This window comes from Dipodomys ordii, unplaced genomic scaffold (genome assembly GCF_000151885.1).
Source record: "Dipodomys ordii isolate 6190 unplaced genomic scaffold, Dord_2.0 Scaffold165, whole genome shotgun sequence".
NCBI classification, from domain to species: Eukaryota; Metazoa; Chordata; class Mammalia; order Rodentia; family Heteromyidae; genus Dipodomys; species Dipodomys ordii.
In genome coordinates, this window is record NW_012267381.1 from 566,517 (window position 1) to 593,559 (window position 27,043).

The 27,043-nt window shown below is 35.5% G+C and overlaps 1 protein-coding gene across 1 annotated transcript in view; it reads right to left on the reverse strand.

The window, feature by feature from the left end:
- Positions 1 to 27,043, reverse strand: part of Tanc2 (tetratricopeptide repeat, ankyrin repeat and coiled-coil containing 2) — a 278,406-nt gene that overhangs the window by 69,554 nt on the left and 181,809 nt on the right. Inside the window, exons 9-12 of the mRNA XM_013033239.1 lie at positions 23,197 to 23,330; positions 13,903 to 14,134; positions 7,535 to 7,701; positions 2,962 to 3,569 (exon numbers count right to left, since the gene is read on the reverse strand). Coding sequence (XP_012888693.1) covers positions 2,962 to 3,569; positions 7,535 to 7,701; positions 13,903 to 14,134; positions 23,197 to 23,330 — 1,141 coding nt within the window. The remainder of the gene's footprint in view (positions 1 to 2,961; positions 3,570 to 7,534; positions 7,702 to 13,902; positions 14,135 to 23,196; positions 23,331 to 27,043) is intronic.

Here is a 27,043-nt window from a genome sequence, read left to right on the forward strand (position 1 = left end):
TTTTTGATAACTCCAGATTATACATTTTACTTTTTGTTGTTAAGTCAAATATGTAGCTGTGCTGTTCAATCACCAGGGAACAGACTATTTGAAATTGTTTACTTTTCTTTTGTCAGTGCTCCAAACCTGTTGCTGCAGTGTTCTTAGTTAATAAGCAATGTTGAGGATGCAAGTCTATACAGTTATGTATGTCCATACAAATCTATGTTTTTAGCTGGGCACTGGTGGCTCACGCCTGTAATCCTAGCTACTCAGGAGGCTGATATCTGAGGATCAGGGTTCAAAGCCAGCCCAGGCAGGAAAGACTGTGAGACTCCTGTCTCCAAAAAACCACCAGAAAACCGGAAGTGGCGCTGTAGCTCAAGTGGTAGAGCGCTTGCCTTGAGCTGAAGAGCTGAGGGATAGCACCCAGGCTCAGAGTTCAAGCCCCATAGACCCCCCCCAAAAAAAATCTATGTTTTCCTTTGTGTGCTCCCAAGGATTTCATCTTTTGTAAGGATATTACTGCTAATTCAGTGGTAGTGTGGTTACTTTCTATTGGACTTCAGCTTTCTTTCAATCCACTGACATGGGCAACAATGCAAGAGCAAATCAGCTAGCAAGGGTTTATCTGGGAATTGATTTCAACATGTTTATTAGGTAGTTCTAAATTAATCCTTTTCTTAGGCATGTAGTTGCCAAGTCTATGCATTAAGCATTAGAAGTGGTATTAGTGAGATATACAGTAATTCTTCCCTATCTAAAGTTTTGTTTTCCACGGTTTTAATTATGTAGGGTTAATTATTCTGCCTGGGACTTGAATTATTCTTTTGTCCAGTGAATCTATGTTGTATATACTACCCACTATTAATCACTTGGTAGCCCTCTCATTTATCAGATTGATGGTTGTGGTATTGCAGTGCTTGGCTGAGTAACATTTATTTTACTCAACAAAGAACAGTAATGTTGAGAGTCTAGATACCCCAAAGAGAAGCTTTAAGGTGTTCCTTAAAAACATAAAAAGTACAACAGATATTTTGAAAGGTAATGGTTATATAACTTTAATTATAGTATATTGTTATGCTTGTTTTTACTTTTGTTTTTTCATTTTTCAACTCTACCTAATTTCCAAATTAAAATTTATCACAGTCATGAATAAGAAAAATGATGGCAATAGAGTTTGATCCTATTTATAGTTTTGGAAAGCCACTAGAGGTCTTAGAATGTACAAAATGTGTGTGTGTGTGTGTGTGTGTGTGTGTGCCTTATAATAAAATTGTTTTGAGAAGTCCATAAAATTCATCTAAAACTGAGTTTTTCTTTTTAATCTTGTGCCTCAAAATGCTAATAGCTGAAGAATGTTGCTGCCTCTCTAGTCAGTCACAGGATTTTGTTAAAGATACATTTTTAACTAAGGCAGGTAAGGAAAAAACATTGAAGAGTATATACCCTGAATACTTCCTTTTTACGCTGTACTGTTCTAGGTATTATACTCTAGGAAGAAAGCCTCATTATTACTTTTATGTAGATAAGACACATTCTTTTTCTAAAAGTCACAGTTTCAAGAAGATTCAGGATTTATATCCACATAATTCAGCACAACATTTTCTCTTCTTTCCACTGCAGCATGTTTCTTTATTAAGTCTCTCTGAGAGGAAATAATGCAAAATCTACTGTCTGGATTAATTACTATCAGAATCTGGAGCTACTTTTCTTTGTTTCCTTTTTTTTTTTGTGGGCTATGGGGCTTGAACTCAGGGCCTGGGAGCTGTTTCTGAGCTCTTTTGCTCAAGGCTAGCACTCTACCACTTGAGCCACAGCTCCACTTCTGGTTTTGAGGTAGTCAGTTGGAAATAAGAGTCTCCTAGCCTTTCCTGCCATGAAAGGGCTGACTTTGAACCACAATCCGCAGATCTCAGCCTCCTGAGTAATTACTCAGGAGCGACTTTTTTTAATGAATAAGAATGAAGTAGCTGGGTAGCATGCCCTCAAACTGAGTCATCTCTCATAAGGCCTGGTAAAGAATATGGTCATAGAAGTAATAAAACCTCAGCATCATCAGAGTTTTAGTCTTGAATCAGTGTGAGGTATAGACAAATATAGCCTATTCTTCTTTCTGAGCCAGAATAAATTCTGTATTTCCCAGCTCTATTGGTGCCTTCCTTGTTTCCTAGAAATAGTAATAGACTTACTTTTGAAAACATATACTGTATTAAAAGAATGAAAAAAATAAATGTAAAGGAATAGAAAACATCACCTACTAGGATGATGGAATTTATGTTCCACCCAATAGAATGGGAAGTTTTTTCATATCTAATCTGGTTTGTTGAACTGAGAAAGATTCTCAACATGGGTCAAGCTCACCAGGAAAGAGGTATGGTACAAATGAATGTTATCTGTCATAGATATAAGATGGAGAGGCAGTAGTGTGTGCCATATGTTTGTCATCTTTATTTTAGTTTTTCCTCCCTTTCTTTTCTATTAAATTTGTGAGTTTGGTCAAATGATTCAGTAATCAAAGGTATTTATATCCAAATGAGGATAATGGTACATTATCTAAAAACAACAGCTTATTTCTGAGTTTAAAGTTCTATCTTTCAAATGGATATAATAATTTATAAAATAATTCTTCTCTACGTCAGAGATAAACAATATGCTAATACTTCTTTGCATATCTGAAAAATACTGTTGAAATCTGTTAAGTGGCTAATTAGAGCCGATGGTCTTTGGTGGAGCCAGTGAAAATTTAGTGTAGGGCTGTACTCTAAATGTTTATGCAGATGTTGAGTCTTCAGGAAATAACACTGTGAGAAAACACAGTATTAAAACCTCATCACAGCCTTGATGGAAAAGAAAAAGAGATGATGTCTCCTCTTAGGGAAGTGTTCAATGAAGAATATTTCTCACTACTTCTAATGCCCATGCTCCATGCAAGAATTAGAAAATAGGCTCAAAACTGCTTATCACAGATGTATATCTTACCTGGGATCACAGAGAAATTTGGTTTTCTCTCCTTCTTCTCTCCAGATAAGCCATTCTCGAAAAGAAGGATGAACAAACATACGAGTCATGTCTCTGCGCTTGATTAGGAACATAGATAGGTTCTCCATTCTCTGTTGAAAATCTTCCCATTCTAGTGTGCCCTCAATGCTACCAGCATTGATGGCCTGAAAGATATGCTCATCAGTCAGTGGGTGGAGAGAGGCCACTGCCACATTCAGGAGAGGCATCACCCGGTCAAAGGAAGACTGGGTTGGGAACTTCATATTGCATTGGAGTAAATAAACCTCTGAGAGTGAAACAGGAACTACTTTGTAGCTAGAACTCTTTAATACTAGATAACCTTTCTCTATGAGGTCAAATGTGAGTTTCAGGTATAGATAGGACCCTTGACTGAGAGTCTTGAGATGAGAACTGAGTTTGCCAAATGTAGTATTGTCCATTTTGCCATTAAGTGAAATGTTATTCTGGATCTCTGAGCTGCTGTGTATCCGGTGCAAGATGTAAGCCTGCAGGTCCTGGTCTATGGCTTCATTCTCTTCTAGTCGATCCAAAAATATCCTATGGAAAGGCAGCAACTTGGTAATTTCCTAAAACAGATGAAGAGAGAGAGAAAGACAGAAAGACCTTCAGTTTCCCCTAACTCTTGTGATAAACTATTAGGTCCACAAATTTACTCTAAACTTTTGAGTGGCCAAAGAAAAGAAGATCTAGTATTAGTATCCATAGGTTAAAACAAATTAGTTGCATAGAAAGAACACTAATTTTCCTGATATTGAGATTTTTTTTAAAGGTTATTTTTTAGGGGTCTTTGAATGGGTACTCTAGGAGTGATTTTATGGTTAGTATTCTAAACAACCCTCCTAAAACAAATAGAAAATGAAGTGCTACAAAAATCAATGGTCATAATTTTTCTCAGTGCAAGTCATGGCATGATGCCGAAGTACAATTCGGTAAGAGAAACGTATAAAGTTTCAAAGAATGCCATGTAAAACATGGATTTTAATTTAAAAAAATGAAACAAAATGTGCCTTTCTAACCCTTCTACTAAAATGATTGACTACATTTATCAGGCCTTCTGGAATTGCCTGAGCTAAAAGCTTGGTACTTTCATCACCTGCTTGGAAATTATATTGGGGGAGGGAAATAAGGTGACTCTTACGCACTAAGATTCCATTTCTTTCAAATCTACTTAAAGACTTTGCTCCTGTTAGTACTCATTCTCTCTTCTGTATCTTCTTTTTAGCAGATCACATACACACTACCATATTCATTGCAGCTACTACTCTAATTCTGTTCTCTTGTCTATTAACATTACAGAAAGTTTTCTCTCTCTGCTATTGTCCCCTCCTATTTTCCTTCCTTCCTTCCTTCCGTTCTTCCGTCCTCCCTCCCTCTCTTCCTTTCTCTCTCTGCTGGTTCTGGGGGCTGTCTCTGAGTTTTGTTTTTCTTTCTTTTTGCTCAAGGCTAATACTCTATCACTTGAGTGACAGCTCTATGTATGGATTATTTTGGTAGTAAACTGGCAATAAGAATCTCATGGACTTCTCTGCTCAGGCTGGCTTTGAACTGCTATCTTCAGATCTTAGCTTCCTGAGTAGCTAAGATTACAGGCATGAGCCATCAGTATCTCTGACTCTTCCTGCTTTCTAACCAGACTTCAGTACTACCACTTCACTAAAATGGTTCTTCTCAAGAGTATTAATAATTCTAACTTTGCCAAATCTAATAATCACTTTCAGTTTTCATTTTCTTCAATCTTTTATTAATGTGACACAGCTGACTATACCTTTCTGCAAGTTTGTATTAAGTCACTGCAAAAGTTTGCGTCCGGGCTGGGAAGGTGGCTCAGTGGTAGAGCACTTGCCTTGCATGCTCAAGGCCCTGGGTTTGATTCCTCAGCACCACATACGCAAAAAGAAAAAAAAAAGCTGGAAGTGGCGCTGTGGCTCAAGTGGTAGAGCGCTAGCCTTGAGCTGAAGAGCTGAGGGACAGTGCCCAGGCCCAGAGTTCAGGCCCCACGACCGGACCCAAAAAAAAAAAAAGTTTGAGTCCATTGCATGTTCCTCTCAGCAGACTGCCTGCCTCTTCTGGATTCTCTCATTTCCTAGCCCACTGAGGGCTCAACTTTCCAGCTTTTGGCTTTTGTAGGCACTCTTTATATGCTGAAATAGTTTATTTAGGCTCAGGATCTAAATACCTACCCATATGTAGGTGATACCTAACTTTATGGTGCCAGGTTATTTTCCCTGAATTCCCACTTATATCTGTCAATTCAACTGTTTTACCTGGATGTTTCAGAGATAATATGAACTAGTGGATTCTGTTCCAGACCACAAAACCTTTCACATGTCAAGAAATGGCATTACTAGTGACCCTACCACCAAATCATCAGTGATACCTGTGATCTTTTCCTCAAGACAGCAGTTGCTTATGTGCTCATCCAAATCCCAGGATTTATTCTTGACTCTCTTTCTCTTATTATGTCCATATTTAGTCCACCATCAGTCTTTCTTTTTTAAAAAATGTTTTGTTTTCTGAGACAAGTTCTCAATATGTAGCCCAGGTTGGCCTCAAACTTATGATTCTCTTGCCTTAGCTTCCTCAGTGCTGAGATTACAGGTACGTATCACCACACTTGCCTCATCAAGTCCTTTTGACTTTTCTTCACAATATATTCCAAATATGAATACCAGTTCACAATGGTGTACATCATTATCACTCTAGACTAAGACACCATCACTTTTCACATGTATATCTGCTTTTAATATTGATTTTCTATATTTTATTATACAGAGAGCCAGCAGAGATCTTCAGAATACTTAATACTACTTATAATTTCAGTATATAATTAATGTTTTATTTATTTTTTTTGCTCTTTACTAGAATATAAACTTAATGAAGGCTGGGACTGTGTATCCTGTTCACTTGAATTTCCAGCCTCTAGAACTGTGTCTGACATACTCAAATGTCTGTGGAAATAATGAAAAATATGACTTTGTAAAGCAAATAAAATTTGAAAATTCTTGATTGAAGTAAATGAAGTAACTGAAAAGTTACTGCAAGTTTCTATCCATGAAGACACTGAAATTTGGACTTTATAGATGAATATGCACAGAGTTTTTTCTGTTCTTTGGCAAAGATAAAAAAATTAAGTTATCTGCCTTACTCAGACATACTGAAAATTTCTTCTGCAAATGTACGATATTGTATGAAAATATATGAGGAAAATAGTGCCCGAGTATACATTTGGTAAAAAAATAGTCAGAGATTGTAGCTGGGTAGTGTAGCATATGCCTATAATCCCAGCACTTGAAAGCTGAGGCCAGCCTGGTCTACATAATGAGACCCTCTGTCAAAAGAAAAAAAATCGATTGTATTCACAGAGGTTTCTTCTTTTTATCCTTTATCTTGGATAATTAAGATGCTGGCCAATATTGATAGGTTACAGAGTTTTTATAGGATGCATTTATGTTGATCTGTATTCTTTAATTCAAATTACTTTAAGATTAATAATATCTGTAAGGGAATGGTAGAGTTAGAAATAGAGTTTTTGGTCACAGAAGGTAATAAACCCAATTGGTCAACACATAGGGATAACACAAAAGCTTAGGAGAAGGAAAACAAAGTGACTTTCTGCAAGACTTTCCCATATATTAGCAATTATCACAAGTGGGTTGCATCAAACTAAAAAAGAGATTGAGAGCACTGCTGTAAACCACATGGGACCATATCAAGAATGGGAGATACCAATGCAGTTAAAATGAGAATGACAGGAAGGGGAATCATTTATCTTTATCCCATATATTTTTTATAGGTGCAGTCCTATATTCCTGATCCTCCTTCTGGGCCATTAAGTGATCAGTGAGCAAGCAGGGGAAATAATTAAAAAGACAAAACAAACCAAGACCTTAATTTCCTAGTTGCAATAAATGTAATCTAAAGACTTAGTTCTGTCATTATTATTTGAAGAGGGCATATTCAAAAGCAAGTCTACCTTCACTGTACAGAAAAATTGTCCAGGTAAAAGCAGAAGGAAGAGCCAGAAAAATCTCTCACTCATAGTCTGAAGTGGATTTTTCCACAACATTAAATTACTTAAGAAAACGTAAAGTGAAAGTCAAAATTGCTTAGAATTTTCTTTGCACAACTGTCTTCAGATCTAGAAAGCAGAATTTCTTTTCATATTCTTTTTTTTTTTCTTTTTAAAGATAGGGGTTTTCTATGTAGTTCAGACTGGCTTTGAACTCACAATTCTCTTGTTTTTGTTTCCTAAGTGCTAAGATTACAGCACATACCATCTAGCTTTTTCATGCTATTTTGAGGAACATTTTACCAAACTTTATCTAGAACAATAGGAATAGGAATTTGAGAAACATATATACAAAGAATGCTTTTCTAGATCAGATCTCTTAGACTTTTAGGGGCTTATTCCTGCTAATGCTCTAGGATAGAGTAAAGGTTCAGTCATTGTTACAGACACTGTTAGAATGTTTTCAGTTTATGTCTTTTCTAAGGCAAATAGCTTACAGTTCAAAGGCAAACGTACACATACCTGTAAACTTGTCCTAACTGTTACAATTAGTTTGAGCCAAGAAGGAAATTTTCCTATCATTTTACTCAGAAATGATACAATTGTATCCCCATAATCCGGTTTGTGAAATTCTGCTTCATTTAATCCATCAATTAAAATGATGAAATCTTCATCTGGGATTTTTCTCTCTGTGACAGAAAGAACCAAATTACTTTATGATTACCAAGTAGACAGTGGGTTCTTACCAGGTCTTTGATCACGTATATATCTTGAAAAAAGCATTTAAAAAGGTTTCTCATTAGGCCTTAAATACTCAGAGTACACAGCTTATTATTAAGACATGAAACTTCATAATAATTCATTTACTGACTTAGTTTGCTTTTTTCCCCACTAAAGAGGGAAGCTTTTGTCATATACATGAGTACATATATCATCATTTTTAGAATCCCCATTTTATCCACAGTGAGAGAGAACTAGTGTTGTGAGAACTGGCACACAGAAACTAATTTTTTCAGTTGGCTCAAGTGGTAGAGTACCAGCATGCCACGCCCAATGCCCGGAGTTCAAGCCAAGTACTGCAAAAAAAAAACAAACAAACAAACAAAAAAAACCAAACAAATAAAAAACAACCCCCCCAACCCAAACTCAAAGCCTACAGCAAAACAAAACCCCAAACCAAAAGAAATTCATTTTTTCCTGACACATTGAAATCTAAATAAAATGCATTTCTTTTCTTTATTAGATAGCAACAAAGGGAATAGTATCTATTTTGGGGGAATGTCTCAGAAATAGTTGGAACTTGTAGTCAAAAGTAGTATATAGTACTAGATGTGAATATATACTGGGCATCTTCCAAGAGGAGGAGTCATTGGAAGAGACATATCAGCTGTTTGTATCCAGTTCCCTCCTGGACTCTACAGATCCTCAATTGAATAATGTTTAGTTTATCTTGAGGCTAGGCTGAAGAAGGAATCTAAATGGATTTTAGTCTTCCACTCTTAGCAAATGCTTATCAGTTCTTGAACAACCTTCAACAATTTAGACTAAAAATCCCCAGACTAAATGAACATTTTTAATATAAATGAATTATACAAATAAGTTATTAGTATTTAGTAGGACTTAAAAGGTTTGGAAGAGAGGAAGCATAAGGAAGGTAAGAAGTTCTTGTATGTTTGACAAAAAACTGGTTTCACTGAGAAGGAAATGAAGTTGGGTTCAAAATAAGGAGGTTTGAGAACTTCTGTATAACATTAGTTCTTTTTACCTTTAAGAGTCAAAAGCAATCAAATTATTCATGTCATTTTGGTTTTACAGTTCAACACATAGCACAAATATTTTGTAATGGTTAATAAACTTTTATATTTTCCCTTCTTAAAACACAAGCTTTCTATGAAGGAATTAACTTTAACATCTCAAATTATGAAGAGTTTTTACTATTATTTTCATGTGGCAATGTCTCAAGAAAAGAAGCCAACTATGGCTTCCAGTTCAATCTTTTTATAATGATCACTAAAATGGGACTAACTGGAATTTACCCCAAAAAACTAGGGGCTATCATGTTCTTGGATTTGAGGGCTCTCATGCATAATTATCGTTAATTTCTTTTTCTAATTTTTTTGTCAGTCATGTTTGAACTCTGGGCCTGGGCGCTGTCCCTCAGCCCTTCAGCTCAAGGCTACCACTTGAGCCACAGCACCACTTCTGGTTTTCTGAGTGGTTTATTAGACATAGTAGTCTCTTGGGTTTTTCTGCCCTGGCTGGCAGAACTGGGATCCTCAGATCTCAGCCTCCTGAATAGCTAGGATTGCAGGCATGAGACACTGGTACCTGGCTATTGTCTCTAATTTCTATAGAGAAATTTTCTAATTGCATTTTCTAATTGCTAAGTATCAGTCCCTATCCCACCCAATGATGTGCTAGAGTCGAGTCCTAGTTCAAGAAACTCATTGCCATTATATTATTATGAATTATTATTATTATTGTTGTTGTTGTTGGTTGTGGGGCTTGAACTCAGGGACTGGTTTCTATCCCTGAGTTCTTTCATTTAAGGTTAGTGCCCTACCACTTTGTGCCACAACTCCACTTCTGGTTTTTGAGTGGTTAATTGGAGATAAGAGTCTCCTGGCTGGCTGGCTTTGAACTGTGATTCTCCGATCTCAGCCTGCTGAGTAGCTAGGATTACAGGTGTGAGCCACTGGTACCTGGCCCTGCCACACTTTTGAGTTAGTTTGTAAATAACTGGTAACTTGAAACTGGCTAGGTTGGGAATATTTTCACATTAGAAGCTGGTAAAGGTTAACATCAGCCTTCATCCTCCTTCATCTACTAAAAGTTCATAGCACACCACTGTCTTCACCCTTCAAATGTATCTCTTTTAACTTCACCTGGTTTCTTCTTAAGAAAGCTATCACAAATCATGAGTAACTGTATCAATCCTTTTTTATTTTTGAAAGTGGTTATTAGTCCCCCTAGTCAAGACAGTGACATTCTTTTAAATCTTGTCTTTTTTCCCTTTTTCTTTTGATTCTTCTCCTTTGAAGGAATTACTTACAAGTCATCTATGAATGAGATGTCAACAAATATTTCATCTGTTAAGAAGTGAAAATGGCATGCATACCTAAGAATACTATTATTTTTTGTAGGATTCAGAATAATAAAGACTTTCCTAATGGTACCAATATAAAACAATGAAAACACTTACTGCAAATTTCATTTGGTAAATAAGGTTTCTCTATTTAAGAGAAGAAATCTTAATAAGGTTTAGAATTTGCCATTCAAATACAATAATAAAATCCTAAATTCTTATACATATATAACAATGTGTTAAATTCTACAACTGAGATTCAGAAAATAAGGTAGCATTGAAGCTGATCCTTGAAAGCTGGGTACAATTATGAAAGACACAGATCTGAGGAAAATGCATATTAAGATGGGGAGGGCTGGGAATATGGCTTAGTGGTAGAGTGCTTGTCTAGCATGCATGAAGCCCTGGGTTTGATTCCTCAGTACAACATACACAGAAAAAATCCTAAAGTGGCCTTGTGGCTCAAGTGGTAGAGTGCTAGCCTTGAGCAAAAGAACTCAGGGACAGTGCCCAGGTCCTGAGTTCAAGCCCCAGGACTGGCAAAAAAAAAAAAAGATGGGGAAACAGTGAGTAAATATATAGAGGCAGGAAAATGTAGGGAATGTTTAAGGACTATTGAATACTTAGATTTACATATAAATGCAGGATCATAAGGATAAAATGAGTAATAAAGTTGTAAAGCAGATTGGTTTAAGCACCTTGATTAAGGATCTGAGTTAACTTAGTAGACAACAGAGAATCACTGATTTCAAAATTAGGAAGTTAAGTGATTAGAACAATACTTTAATACAGCTTTATCTGGAACCAATACATAAAATCTGGAAGACTGGAGAGACTGAATCAGAACTTTCCTACAAGGTATACCATGAATAAGTTAGAAGTAGACTTCAAAATGAATCTCTTAGTCTAGTTAAAGCTATTTGAGAGACTAGAGTGAGAGGATCACATGATCCTAGGAATTTGAGATCAGCTCGGGCAACATAGTAAGACCAAGTTAAAAAAAAGTCCAACCCTTGACCCATTGCAACAATGAGATGTACAAGATGCTATGTCGAAGACAAACTTTACAATTTAGGGGGAGGTGTAGTTGTGGAGATGGGAGGGAAGGAATGGTAGGGGAAAAACAAAGGAGGAGGCAACAATGTTTGATAAGAAATGTACTCATTAACTTGCTCATGTAATTGTAACCCCTCTGTACAGTATTTTCACAATAAAAAACTTATTAAAAAATCCAACTTTTTGGCACTCCAGCCAGGAGAAATTATAAACTTTTATCCCAGCAACCTATACAAATTTATATATATTTTAAGTTATATAATTTAAATTTGTATATATAATTTTATATAAGAGATAATACATAATATAGTATATTATATATTATATAATTTTGAATTTATATAACTTAAAGTTTATATAATTTTTAATGTGTGTTATAATGTGAAAGAAGAATTAAACCAAAGAACCAGGGAAGACCAGGAAGGAGTAGTATGTTATGAGAAGCTGAACAGTTCTTGGGGTAATAATGGTATAAACAAATTTGAGACAAATATATGTGAAAAGTATTATTAAGCAGATTAACAGGATTTAAAAGATTGAGAGAATGTGTGCTTAAAAATATATGTGGAGAAATCCCAAAGTTTGGAAAATTCTAGTGTATGGAAGAGGTAATCGGTAGTAAAAGTCAAGACAGAGTCATTACAGTTGAGAAGAAAGAAAAATATAAAAATATCAAAGTTGAAATAAATGAATATGATAGCCAGGAGATTAGAAAATATAAACACTTAATTTCCTTTTTTTTGGTGGTGGTACTGGAGTTTGAACTCAGAGCTTTGTTTGTTAGGAAGCTACACAACCACTTCAACCATACCTGTAGCCCTAACACTGATTTTGTTTTGTTTTGAATGAACAATATTGTTTTGGAATTCTGTGATTACTGAAATCCTTATTTTTGGCTTCTAGGATAGAAACAATATTAAGAGCATAGGGAAACCAGGAGCCAATGGCTCACGTCTGTAATACTAGCTACTCAGGAGGCTCAGATCTGAGGACTGCAGTTTGAAGCCAGCCCTGGCAGGAAAGTCTAGGAGACTTCTTATCTTCAATTAACCACCAGAAAATTGGAAGTGAAGCTGTTGCTCAAAGTGGTAGAGCACTAGCCTTAAGTGAAAGAACTCAGACCCTGAGTTCAAGCCCCATGACAATAATTAATTAATTAATTAATTAAAAAAAGAGCATAGGGAAAATAGATTTATGAAGGAGTTGGCTGGACTTAGGCCACAACTAACACTAGAGCTGAAGAGGAAAGAGGAGGAAAAGGCTTGAATATGAGTGGGAAACATATTCCAATTCTTTAGCTTTTAAAAAATAGATTTCCTAATACAATTTATGTAGCATAAAATATCCTTAGGTTTTTTTTTTTTGTTTTTTCGTCAGTTGTGGAGCTTGAACTCAGGGCCTGGGCACTGTCGCTGAGCTTCTTTGTGCTCAAGGTTAGCCCCCTGCCACTTGAACCAAAGCACCACTTCCTGTTTTTGAGTGGTTAACTGGAGACAAAGAGTCTCACAAGTACTTTTATACTGGGGCTGGCTTCGAACGCTGATACTCAGATCTCAGCCTCCTGAGTAGCTAAGATTACAGATGTGAGCCACTGGTACCCAGCTGCCTTATGCCTTTTAAGTTGCCTTGAAGGGAAATAATTAAGTGATTTCTACCATCAATATAGTGCTTTCCAATCACAAGTGGTTTACATCAACTGATGGGGTAATACAAAAATACTACACAAAAACTAGGGAGTTTCTAACTACAGAAACTGCAACACCTGGGGCTGGGAAGGTGGCTCAGTGGTAGAACGCTTGCCTTGCGTGCATGAGGCCCTGGGTTCGATTGATTCCTCATCACCATATAAGCAAAAAGAAAAAAAGCCGGAAGTGGCGCTGTAGCTCAAGCTCAAGCTCAAGGCGCTAGCCTTGAGCTGAAGAGCTGAGGGACAGCACCCAGGCCCAGAGTTCAGGCCTCACGACCGGACCCAAAAAACAAAAACAAACAAAAAAAACTGCAACACCTGATTGGAGCTACAATATACTTGAACTCCACAGAGAAGACTGGAGGCTCTTTTATCTTTAGTATAAGAAAAAGGAGCCAGGTGTGAGGAGTCAGGCTGACAACCCAAATTCCAACTGTATGGGAGATGAAAATGGGAGGATCTCAGTTTGCGGCCAACCTGGGCAAAAGACCTCATCTAAACTTACAAGGTAGGTGTGATGGCCTACATTTGTAATCTAGCTACTAACATCCGTTAGTAGGAGGACAGGACACTGAGGCTTTGTCCTGGACAAAAAAACCCTGAGACCCAGTCTAAAAACAACTTAAATAATAAAAAGGACTCAGAATATGGCCCAAGTGGAAGAGCACTTGCCTAGCAAACACAGGTCTTGAGTGTAAATCCTCATAGCAGAAAGAAAAAAAAAGATAAGGAATTACCCTTGGATATCAAAATGAGAATTTTCATAAAGGAGGAAGGAGCAGCTGGTGAAGAAATCTGTTTGTTTTCAAGTTAAAAATGTATTTTGCTCTGCTGCCTAGGCTGGCCTCAAACTCTGGACTCAAGCAATCCTTCTGTCCAGTTTCTAGGTGTTGAGATTTTAAGTACACATCACTACACTTCTTACAAGTAAAATCATTTATCTGTTAACAGTATCTGTGAACTGACATCAGCTTTTAGTTCTGGCTATGTGAAAAAAATTATTTCTAAAGCACAATCCAGGTGACTGGGGCTCTTTTCATTTTCTTTGGAGCTCATCTGTACCTTTGTGGAGATTCTCCAGGGGCTCCAGGACTCCTCTTCGGAAGGAGGCCATGGGGTCTTGAACACAGGACCGAAGGCTCAGCATGCTCTGCAGATGAGGCTCTCGTAGAAGTTGCTCCCGATAAGCAGTCAGTTGAGGTGAGCGGCAGAGCAAAGCAGCAACATTGTGGACAAATTCTGGGACTAGGCAGGTGTAGGCATTATCTGCTTGGCAATAATGATAGGCAACCACCTAAAAAAGAAAGATAAGGCGGGCTTATCAGCATACACAATAGATGTGGTCATTTTGCAATAATTTTCTAACAATATCTTTTGCTTCTCCATTTCCTCAACCATTTCAAGTAAAATTAAAGCTGCTAGTACAACTATCTGATTTATGTAAGATCAGAAGTTAGATACAATATTTGTTTATATATATGTTATATACATATTCTCTTTCTGAACTACAATAGGAAGCAATATTGAAAGTGAAGATGTACATTATTGTACAATGTGAAAATGCTAAAATTTATTCAGCACAGAGTACTACTATACATGAGAGTCTTATCTTGTAACAAAGTAATAGGAATAAAATAATTGGAGAAAGAGCATGTTAGTCTCAACAAATACATGTTTCATTTCCACTGGTGTTTTTAAACCACAGCTGTGTTATAAATGAAGTCTTATAAAGACATAGTAAGTTAAAAAAATGATCACATATTTTCCGAGACCCTTCACAAAGAGCAAGTACCAGAATTAGATGAAAGAAGGAAAAGCTTAAAGAATTTAAATTCATGAATCTTAATAACATTTAGGGTTTGGACTGTCTGGCAAGAACCTAGAGTTTTAGGCAATGATTTCATCTTTGAATATACACAAAGTTTATTCCTTATCTCCTGTCTTCTAGTTGTTCTCTTTGCCTTGAATATCTCTATCTCAAATACACAATATACATATATGAGCACCTATAAACGTGTTTGTGTAGGCTATCCCTAGACAAAAAACATGACACCCTATCTGAAAAATAACTTATGTAATATTTATTTAATATTTTTAATTTTTTTCTGAAACAGGTTCTTGCTGTAGTCAATGCTATCCTGGACCTTACTTCTAATTCAGCCTCCTGAATGCTGAGCTTATAGTCATGAATCAATATGCTCAGCTATACTACTTTTCTGGTTCATTACTACTCAGAAAAATGATGAGAATACATAGAAAATATGACATTAGCAGGAGAGATTCAGCACCAGTATCAGTTGATATCACCATTATCATCATCACATCATCTCTATACTCCTCCCCCTTCTCACTCATCATCACCAACATGGAAGTTTACTTTTTTTTAGCTACTAGCTTTGTACCTATAGGAAACAGACCTGTCCCAATGTTAGCCATGGGTTTATTAATGAGACTCAGTTTTTTTTGTAAGGTCTTAGACAACAGTCACCTGTTCAAGAGTCCTGCTTTGAAAATACCCCACTAATATGGTCATCCTACCTTTTTAACATATGCTAGAAATGCCATTTTTTAAAAAACAACTAAAAATCTCCATTCTTTTCTTTGACTAGATCAATCATTGCTTCATTATCTACCTTAAAGATAATATAAGAAACCCAAAGAGAAACTTTACCAGTAATTGATCTGTACTTTCACTGAACACTGAGGATCATTAGTTTTGTCCATATATATACATATATATATATATATATGTTTCCACTTGATAAAAAGTATATAGTATGTATATAACTTTTGACCTTTTCTGCTTGTCCTAAACTTATACTAAAAGGTCCAAAAGCTATGTATATATGACCATATAAGATGATGTTAAGTGAAATGAACACCACAATAGGGATACAATTTTTTTTCCTTTATGCTATTGTTTTTAATGTATTTATAACGTACTTTGTGATTTTTTTTTGTTTCTTTGGTATGTTCCTCCCCCACGGTATAACCCCTGTTTTCACTGTTTTTGATTTTGGTGCCCTGCATCTTGTATATACATTTTTCTAATTTGGAGAGGGGAAGGAAAAAAACAAAATGTTTAAATAGGGATACAGGTTGACCCACTGCAACAATGAGATGTACAAGATACTATGTTAAAAACGAACTTTACAACTTGGGCAGGGGTGGGGGATTCTGGAGGGTTGAGTAGTTGGGGAGGTGGAGAAGGAAGGGATGGTAGGGGAAAAACAAAGGAGGAGGCATCAATGCTCAACAGGAAATGTACTCATTACCTTACTCATGTAACTGTAATCCCTCTGTACAGTATTTTTACAATAAAAATGTATTAAAATAGTATATAGTAAACCTCTGAACCAATATGAAATTTCATTATATTTTACTTCAATTGATTTCACAGGTTAAGGCCAAGCATAGTTTAGAAAATCTGCTGTAATCTGCCCTTTACGTACAGTAATGGCACATCATTTTAAAGATAAAAATTCTGAAATTTTAGAAAAAGGATGCTTTTACTGAATTCATTAAAAGTCATATGTGTACTTGGCTGAGTGAGGTTTCATTTAACAAAGGTCAATATTCAAAATGAGCTTTCTGTGACTGCTTCTCCTTAAAGTATTTATCCAAACATAAAGTCTTAATTACTTCACAGAATTTGGGTAGAAAAACCACTCATCTTCCTGAGATTTGCAATGTGGCACCCAAATTGGTTACTAAGTAGACATTTCAAAATAGCTATGTAGAATATGTATGTACATAAAATTTTCAAACACGTATTATAATTCCCCAGGTTTGTCTTGATGCAATCTACCATGATTCCCCTGTGTAAAAATAGGAAACAAACCTAGAAGTATATGTATTTTTTTCAGTATCCTTTTGTACCAGTGCTGCGTGACTAACTGATGAGGCATTCCTTATACTTTGAGGAAGTTACACTCACTACTGTCACAACTTCTTGGCAATGGTCCAGAATTAGTATATTTCCATAAATTAGCAAGTAAAACCTTTTTCCTTGCTGTATTCTTACTCCTTAAATATTCTTCTTCCCTGAATGCATTTCATTTTTAACTACCTTTTCCTTAATTAATTTTGATGGTTGTGGGGCCTGAACTTTGGGCCTGGGCTCTGTCCCTCAGCTCTTCAGCTCAAGGCTAGCGCTCTACCACTTGAGCCACAGCACCACTTTCAGCTTTTTCTGCTTATGTGGTGCTGAGGAATTGAACCCAGGGCATCATGCATACAAGGCAAGCACTCTAACACTGAGCCACCTTCCCAGCCCTCCTCACATTATTTTTTATCATGTTTTCCTTATGTTAGACCTCTACAATATTTACTGAAACAATTCGATAGAAAATATAACTGCCGGGGAGTCTGGGAAGGGATGTGAAGGGTAAACAAAGGAGGAGGCTGCAATGCTTGATAAGAAATGTACTCATTATCTTGCCCATGTAATTGTAACCCCTCTGTACAGTATGTTCACAATAAAAAGAAAAAGAAAAAAAAAGAAAATATAATTGCCATAGTTGTGCTAATTCTTTGGAAGAACAGAGTAAGCAAATCTTAAGTTTTTCCTGTGAGAGAATAAATAGTATTCAAAACTGAAAGAAGATGGAAGGTTAGAAAAACGTGTATAAAATCTTTTGATTTAATACTATATTTGAGAAATGACAAAATTTGTCATAAATCCTATCAGCAAAGCCTCCAGGTTTGGGTTAAACTGCCGCACAGACCATTTCGTACTTTAAATGAATATCTGCGACAGGCTTAAACTGATCTCACATTGAAAGGGGAAAGTTTTAAATATCTGGAATTGATTTGAACAGAAAAATCTAGCTTACATAATGACTGGCCTGTAGCATTTAAAATCAAAGTTGCAATTGTCTTTCCTTCCAGTCTGCACTTACACTCTTAGGTCATGTCTCCTTTTCTATCACTCTCTACTGCCTGACTGATTTCCTATAAAACATACCCTTTCAATGCTTGGTTGATCTTTGGTTTTAGTTTGTAGGGACCTGGAGGCTTATCCCTTCCTCTTGTCATTTAGTTCTGACTCTAATCTTTACTCTGGAACTAGAAGCTGAGAATAGCTCCCAGGCTTATGATCTGTCTGAGTAATTTTCCAGTTTGGAAACCTATTCTTCTTTTCCAATAGAACTTTTATTTATCTTTTAACTTTTAGCTAATTTTAGACTTATGGAAATGTTGCAAAAGTAGTAGAGTAAGCCAGACATTGGTGATTCATGACTGTAATCCTAGCCACTCAGGAGGCTGAGATCTGAGGACTGAGGATTGAAGCCAACCTGGGCAGGAAAGTCCATGAGACTCTTTTCACCAATAAGCTATTCAAAACAGCCAGAAGTAGAAAAAAAAGGCTCAAGAAGAGCACCCATGGCCTGAGTTCAAGCCCTATGACAGGCACAAAAAAACAAAAAAGAAAAAAGTAGTTCAGAGTTTCCATTTATTCCTTACCCAGTTACTAATTATTAGCATTTTATATAACTACAGCATAATGATCAAAACCAGTAAATTAAGATTGGCACAATAATAATACCTAAACACATTTTCCTAACTTTAGTTTTTCGTGTGTGTGTTTTTTTTGGGGGGGGCGATGGGGAGGTCTGGTCGTGGGGCCTGAACTCTGGACCTGGGTACTGTCCCTCAGCTCTTCAGCTCAGGGCTAGCACTCTGCCACTTGAACCACAGCGCCACTTCCTGCTTTTTTCTTTTTGCTTATGTGGTGCTGAGGAGTCGAACCCAGGGCCTCATGCATGCAAGGCAAGCGCTCTACCACTGATCCACCTTTGCAGCCCCTAACTTTAGTTTTTCTATAATGTTTTTTCCTGCCCAGAATTCTATCCAGAACCTCGTATGACATTTAATTTGTTCTTACTCTCCTCTTCTCTGTAAAAGATCTTTGGTAGTTAGTTTTCAGAATTCAGATATTTTCAAATATTGATCAGTTAGTTTAAGGTTTGTCTGGTATTTTCTGATGATCTGTGATTTTTTTTTTTGGTAAGACCACCACAAAAATTGTATTAAGTACTTTTAGTGGAATATAGTAGTATATCATGGGGTTATTGATGTTGGCATATCCTATTATGATTGAGGCAGACCTTGTTTACTTGGTTCAAGTTAAGGATTTGTTATGTTTTCATTACTGTGAAGTTGCTATCATTCTTTTTGCATTTAAAAAGGTACCAGTGGCTCATACCTACACTTTAAGCTATTTAGTAGGCTGAAATCAGAAGGATCATGGTTTGAGGCCTGCTTGGGCAAAAGTTGTAAGGCTCCTTCTCAACCAATAGTTAGGAGTAATGGTACACATCTGTCATCCTAGTTATGTATGAGGCTGAGTTTCTCTTCTAAGATATATATATATATATATATATATATATATATATATATACACATACACAATACAATTGTCCTTCCTCTCTCACTTCTTCTCTCCTTCCTTTTCTCCTCCTCCTCTTTCTTTCTCCTCTCTCTCCTCTTTCTTCTCCCCTCCCTCTCTTGCAGAGTATATTACTCTCTTACCAACAAAACAAAAACTAAAACCACTGGTTTGAAAAGCTCATTTAAAAGTTAGTGTCCTCTTGCTGTTTTGTTAGAGGTGAACGAAGCAAGATTGCTGTGTTATGATTTTGCTTCGACTTCTATAGCACAACTTAGATAACTGAACTACAAAATGTGGTATAATTCCTCTTTCTCTCCCTCCCTCCCTCTTCATAAATGCTAAGGGAAAAATTAAACATGTCCTATCTTCAGGTGCAAATAGTTTTATATTTTGCTTATAGTGGAAATAATTATAAAATTAGACTGTATTTCTAAACTAAGTGCAAAATCAATAATTTCCTAAATTTAGAATATTTTAAAACTTCTGAATAATGACACAGACATAAATTTTAACCAAAGGATGTTTTTGTGCAATATTTAATATAAAAAAAATCTAATCTCTATGTACAAAAGATTAACTTACAGTTTGCTTAAGAGATTACATCATAACCACTCCTTAAGTGGGATAAAGGGTCACATATAATATTTAATAACATTAATATTCTAGTAATTATATAATTGTAACAATATAACTATTAAGTTAAGTATTAATGTTAATACTTACAATACTCAGTGTTTTTCAAATACAGAAAACAAGTATCTTGGGATTCTCTTGATGAGAGAAGGACTAAGATGTAGGGAGACTTAACTGATTGTCTTAGCACTTATTACCATCTGATACATTATATATTAATTTGTTTATTGATCTCCTACCATGAGAACATAGGCTAAATAACACAAAGATTCCTGTTTTATCTCCAGCTCTGGATTATCAGTTCTTTAATACATTCTAAGTAAATAACTGAAAGTGATGCTGGATAATTAACAAAGTAGTTGGAAGAAATATGTGCTTCTGACTCTTACTAGACTAGATATCTCTGAAGAAAGTAGAACTTGACAATATTACAAATGATTTGTAACACAAGATAAGCAAAGAAATTAGAAACAACAGATACTGAGGAAGATTAAGGAGAGGAAGAATGATGAAAACTGAGTTTCTATGAAGTTTATAAAAGAGAAGTTAGATCCTCAGATCTCCATCTCCCAGTCTGCCTAGCCAACTGGCCACTTCCCAACACCCACTGGAAAAAGAATTATATTTACTAGAAAAACCAAATAAGAAAAACTATATTGGAGGATTTAATTTTGAAATAAAAAATTAATTAGGGACAGCAAACATAGGAAGGCAGGGAAACCAGTATAAGGTTGAAAACATGGGTCTTCAATAAAAGTCAGCAAAATGAATGTTGAAATCCAGGTCTTTCCTGCCCAATTCCAAAATGCTGGCATCTAGCCTATATATTCTCTAAGCAAGAGAGTATTCTTTGTTAGGGGATGTGAACAGTACTTATGGACATTGACTTCTGGGTATTTTAAATAATGGAAGGGTCATCTTACTGAATTAAACATACATAAGCTTTGTATCGGTTTTTCAAGGTCTAGCCATTAAGGGAATGCGAATATATGCTTAAAACAAGAACAAGATGCTACAAAAAGGGGAAAACTTCAGAAGAAGAGCTATTGGAAATTAAAGTTATGATAATCAACACAAAATACTTTGTAAAATGGTAAGATAATGTTTAAGCAATCTATCAAAGCTAGGTAAAAAAATAAATCCTCAAACTAAGAGTAAAATTATAGGAAATGAGGGAGAAAAATTAAGAAAACTATAGAGCACAAGTACAGGAAATCTAACATTTGATTAAATAGAAGTTGCAGAAACAGTGAAAGGAAACCATTAATAAATAATACAACAGCATTTTATCGAACTGAAGAATATATCCAGGATTTGTTTTGTACTAACATAATAAATGAAACAAAAAAGACCTAAGAGTAATGGTGATTAAAAGAAGATCCTAAAAACTTCTATAGAGAAAAGGGTATATATAAAGAGTTTTTAGTAAGAACAGTATGACAATTTTTTTTCAGTATGACAATTTTTAATAACAACATTAGAAGCTCAAGACAATGAAGCAATGCCTTCAGAATTCTGAGGGAAGACAACTTTTAGCCTAGAATGATAAATTACGTAAACCGTACAATATGAATATAGCATTGAGATACATTTAGAAATCTTCGGCCTCATAAAAACATATGTATCTTTCTTAGGAAGCTACTAGAAGATGTGTTCTACCAATGGGATAAAATGACAGAATCAGGAACAAAAATGACATGGGAATTTTCACTATAAGCAAAAGATAAGCCTTAAGAGTATCCAGAAAAACAAATTGTTTAAATAGGGATACAGGTGGACCCATTGCAACAATGAGATGTACGAGTTGTTATGTCAAAAATGAACTTCACAACTTTGGTGTGGGGTGGGGAGGGAGGGTGGGGAGGATTAGGTGGGGGGGGCAGGGGGAGGATGGGAAGGGATGGGAAGGGGAAACAAAGGAGGAGGCTACAATGCTTGATAAGAAGTGTACTCATTATCTTGCCCATGTAATTGTAACCCCTCTGTACAGTATTTTCACAATAAAAAAAAAGAAAATAAACTTTAAATAAAGAGAAGAATAATGAGCCAATATTTTGGACTATGATGTAGATTTTTTTCCTTTGAAACTGATTCTTTAATATACATTTTTTACAAAAAAAAGAGTATCCAGAGCACAAGTTAAGCATCATGGAAAGTTCTAGAGTGGAAATCTCTAGGGGGAAAAATGTAAATGAAAAGTGGCACCAATGAAAAGCATTTTATAAAACTATACAAATGGTTAGAAATGACTTAGTCAAAAGCTTGAAGGAAAATGAGTGAATTTTTAAATGAGATATTTCATAAATCTGAGGAAAAACAAAATGTTCAAAAAGGAAATATTTTCCCTTGTTCCAGAGGAAGTGAAACACAATTGCATGGCAGCTAATAGGGATTAAATAAAGGCTCCTGATATATATGTTTCGAGGTAATGGTAGAGGAAAATTAAAAAGATTAACTGTTATCAACTATATTAATCAGAGATAATGTATAAATGGATGAGAAAAGTTACAGCAACATATTAATATTATTTAGAAAAATGGATATAAAAATCAGAGAAGCTACTCTGAGAAAAGGGTATCTGTTCTGTGGAAAAAGATGAATGTGCATGTTAGTTTGAGAAAAATATAAATTTCAAACTCAATCAAACATAAAAATATCATGAAAAGCTAGAAATGACAATTAAAACTTTTTTGGAGACAGTCTTGTTACATATTCTAATCTTTCAGCTTTTGATCCTCATACTTCAGTCCCTTGAGTGTTGGTATTACAGGTATATACCAACATGCCTGGCTTAAAAAAAAAACAACTATTGATTATTTGTATTGTGATCTTTGATAAATCATGTAGCTCTTTCTTTTTTTTTGCTAGGTTATAGGCCTTGAACCCAGGGCCTGGATGCTATCTGTAATCTCTTTTGTTCAAGGCTAGAGCTCTACCACTTTGAACCACAGCTCCACTACTGATTTTTAGTTAATTGGAGGTAAGAGTGTCATGAGAATTTTTCTGCCCGGGCTGGCTTTGAACTGTGGTCTTCAGATCTCAGCCTCATGAGTAGCAAGGATTACAGGCGTGAGCCACTGGTACCCTGCAACCATATAGTTCTTTGAGTCTCAATTTCTTTACCTGTTCATGGGAGTATTTTATTTCTAAGTATTTCCAATTCTAATATTCTTATTCTATCATAGTAACAGCAGAAGAGAAAAAGAGAGAAATTTTTCTTTATGCTGTCATGAATACATGCTTTTTGTTCATTTTGCCCAAGGGTCTTGGTGTTTGACTTGGTGTTAAAATGGAACTAGCATGTCCCCAATTTGGAAATCCTATTATACCTGTGAGGCTAGTCTTCGCATTGCCTCTTCTTGCCGCCTGCGCATTTCTGGAGTACCTGGGCAGCTTCCACTGGTGATAGATGAGTGGGCTGAAGGTGGCTGTGTCAGTGGCAGCTCTCTGTTGGCATCCACATCTGGATTAAAAGAAAATATGTTTGCATCAGATAATCGTAATTCTGAACTAAAAAAGAGTAGATTTCATTTGTATGATGTAGCAACTCCAATTCTAGTTCTATACTCAAGGGAATATATATTTTATGACCACATAAAATCTTGAACAACAATGTTCAAAGAAGCATAATTTATAATAGCAGAAAATGACAACAACTCAAAAGTCTATCAACTAATGACTGATAAATGTGACATCTCTGTACAATGAACTACTACTTCACAATAAAAAGAAATGAGATATCTATCTCTATATGTAACTTAGATGACCCATGAACATATTACCTATTGTTAAACAAAGTCACAAAGATCCACAAAGTATATGATGCTATATATAAGATAGGGAAATTCATAGGGAAATTCATAGAAACAGAAAAATAAATTAAGGCCTTCCTTAATTTATTTCTCTCTACAAGGTTAGAGAGAAAATGGAGATCTATGTTAGGAGGCATGGATTTCTTTTAGTGGCATGAAAGTGTTTTAAAATTACATTATAGTGATTGTTATATAATCTTGTGAATATACTAAAAATCCTAATTGAGCACTTTGTTATTTCAGTTTAGCTTATATATTTTTAGAGATAGGATCTTATTATATTGTCTGGGTAGACATTGAATTCTCAATTCTGTTCTACCTCCTGAGTGCTGAGATTACAAAATATATACCACCATAATGGATCTGAACTGAGTACTTAAAATGGGTGAATTGTAAGGGGTGTAAATTACAGTTCCATAAGATTTTTTTTAGAAACTTAAATTCATTTGTCCTCTTATACATTTCTACTACTAGAAATTATAGGCTGCACTCATGAATAAGATCATACTTTAAAAAAGATCTGAGATTGTTATTTGGTGGCCAATGGCTATTGTACCAGTAAGAGTTGCTATATAACTGATGAAGTAGATTCTTTGGTCACTGAATAGAGTTCTGAATAGCTGCAGAGGGTGAATACAATAGAAAAGTCTAAATGAATTTGTGACATTTGTGTTGAAGTAAAGTTTAGTGATTGTTACTGTATTACTTTTGCTATTCACTCTCTTCCTGACTCCATTTCCTTTTATCTACAATTTTATTTTGTGGGTAACTACTGTCCACATACTCTGCCTTCTAGGTCTTCCCTTTTCAGATTGCCCTCCTTTTTGTTGGGATATCTTGTTTGGTATTCGGAGAACAATAGAGATAAAAGTTAATAGGAAGTAGTCAGTATGCACAGCAAAGTGGCAACTCTTTTGAAAAGAGCAGAGCTGGGATTACTTAACTTGGCAGCTGTTCAGGGACTTGGTAGCACTTAAGAATGGTCAGATCTAGTAACTACACTAGGACTTTTAGCGAGAGGAAATGATAGACTTGTATTAAGCAGAGCCTCCCTAACCACTGCACGGAGTATACCTGTAGTGAATGCAATTATGTTTGAATTATGCAATAAGTCTATTTTCACAAAATGTTTTTGTTCTTTGTGTGTCTTGGTGAGAGGGGGTGCTGTGGCAAAAAAATGATGGGGGAGTCAGAGATAGGAGAGCAGGCAGAAAATAGGATGACAGGATACTGTCTGTCTTGACAGCTTTTCTGTACTTTCCAAGGGAAATGACAAGGAGGGGGCAGACTGAGAGGCTGGCTGTAGAGGAATGAAGCACTGCAGGCTAAATTGCTCACATCTTTTGCAGCAGCACTGCTAAGTGAAGAGGAGGTGAAAGAAAGAACAACAGATGATGTAGAGAGAGAAGTCAAAGAACTTTCCATGTATTATTATTACTACAATGACATCACTGGTATCATTGATCAAGGATTAAGAAATCCAGCGAAGTTCCAAATAAACCTACCCAGTTTAATGTAACTTATTCATTAATTTAAAAAAGTGTGCTGTTTCAAATAATATTTTCAGTGTCAGCTCTTATAGTAGCAGATTTAAGCTGAAAAACAGCTTGCATTCTATCAGTCACTTATTCTTGACTCTTCTTTAAGAACTATTAAGATGGTAGAGGCAGACTAGTTTGAACATAAATAGATTACAACAAAGATTATTTTGTATAAGGCAATACTGGTTCCATGTAATTCTTATAGATACACATTATCTTTTTTGATTTCTTTTCAAGTTTTAAAAGATAGTTAACTATGAAGTCAAATTTATAAACTCAACAATAAAATTAGGACTATCCTACTGTTTCCAGAGATACTCAGTAGAGAGAAGGCAATGGATATTTAAAAACAACTTAATGAACTACTTTTAAAGAATCTTTACTTGGGTACAACACAGTCTTTTTGTCTATAACTTTTTCTTGTCTAGGTTTATGAGGATAGGGGTGTCATTAGGTACTTTTGCTTTCTAAGAAAACAGCTCTCACCCTTGAGATTTATTTTCTGTCATGCATAATTCTACCATTGTTAATAGCAATACTGATATATGAAGGATCAGACAGCATATTAACTATCTGGGCTTTCCTTCCTGTACACTCAAATGACTCATCTCTTAGGGTGATAGACATTTAAGTACCCAAAGAAAAATACTCAAGTATGATTGGAAATTTTTTTTGTCCAACCTTTTAGACATGTTCTTAGAATCAAAATTTAGTAAGAAATGATTTATTTTATTTTTGAGGTATTAAAGAATGAACTCAAGGCTTTGTTCATGATAAGCAAGCTCTCTACCATTGAGATACAACATCTATAGCCCTAGAAGCAATTTTAAGGACAGACTACTCATATTTCTTAATTTTTCAGATAAGAAAATTGAAATATAAAAAAATTATAGGAAATTTCTTAAGACTGTAAAGTACTATATATTCATTTTGAGTGCTGGGGCAGATATACTGAGTTCTTGACTATGTCAATCTAGTTTAGAAGTGTTTTATTTACTAGATATACTATTCCTCCTAAGAATTAACTCATACTATTTTTTTTTTACCATATCCTGGCTATGAGAGTATTTTGATTCAACTAGTTTTATTATTAGACATTAACTTTTCTTCTATATGTGAGGCATTCCTAAGTTTATCAGACATAATTTACCTACTTGATAGAAAGCTATTAATTTCAATAGGAACAAGATGTTTGGAGAGTATTCAGTTAAGTTGCTGTTAAGTTTCTAGACCCTGTGACTACTATAATCTCACATAATAATTTTAAGTGTGTGATAGGCCAGATTTCTAATTTGGACTATTAGAGCAAAATCTTCCTTCTTTGTTCTATGATTATGAACAAAAACCAGGTAGACTGGTTTCCTAGATATAATGAATATAATAAGAACATTTACACATGTTCATTTATTGTCTTTACTTGACTGAATTTCACCAACAAGAAGAGACAGCATAGAAAGATGGATGAAAGCCTGGTTTCTCAAGTTAGAATGCTCAGTTTTGCCATTTTGGCTGTAAAACCTGGAAGTGCATACTTACTAGCTTCTTTAAGCCTCAGATTACTTACATTTTAAATGAAGGCAAAACAAAGCACCTCACGGAGTTGATAATGATTGGATGAGTTAATATTTGTAAAGCACTTAAAAACTGACATATAGTAGGCACGTATGAGTATTTTGCCTTTTTTTTGGGGGGGGGTCCGGTTGTGAGGCCTGAACTCTGGGCCTGGGTGCTGTCCCTCAGCTCTTCAGCTCAAGACTAGCGCTCTACCACTTGAGCCACAGCACCACTTCTGGCTTTTTTCTTTTTGCTTATGTGGTGCTGAG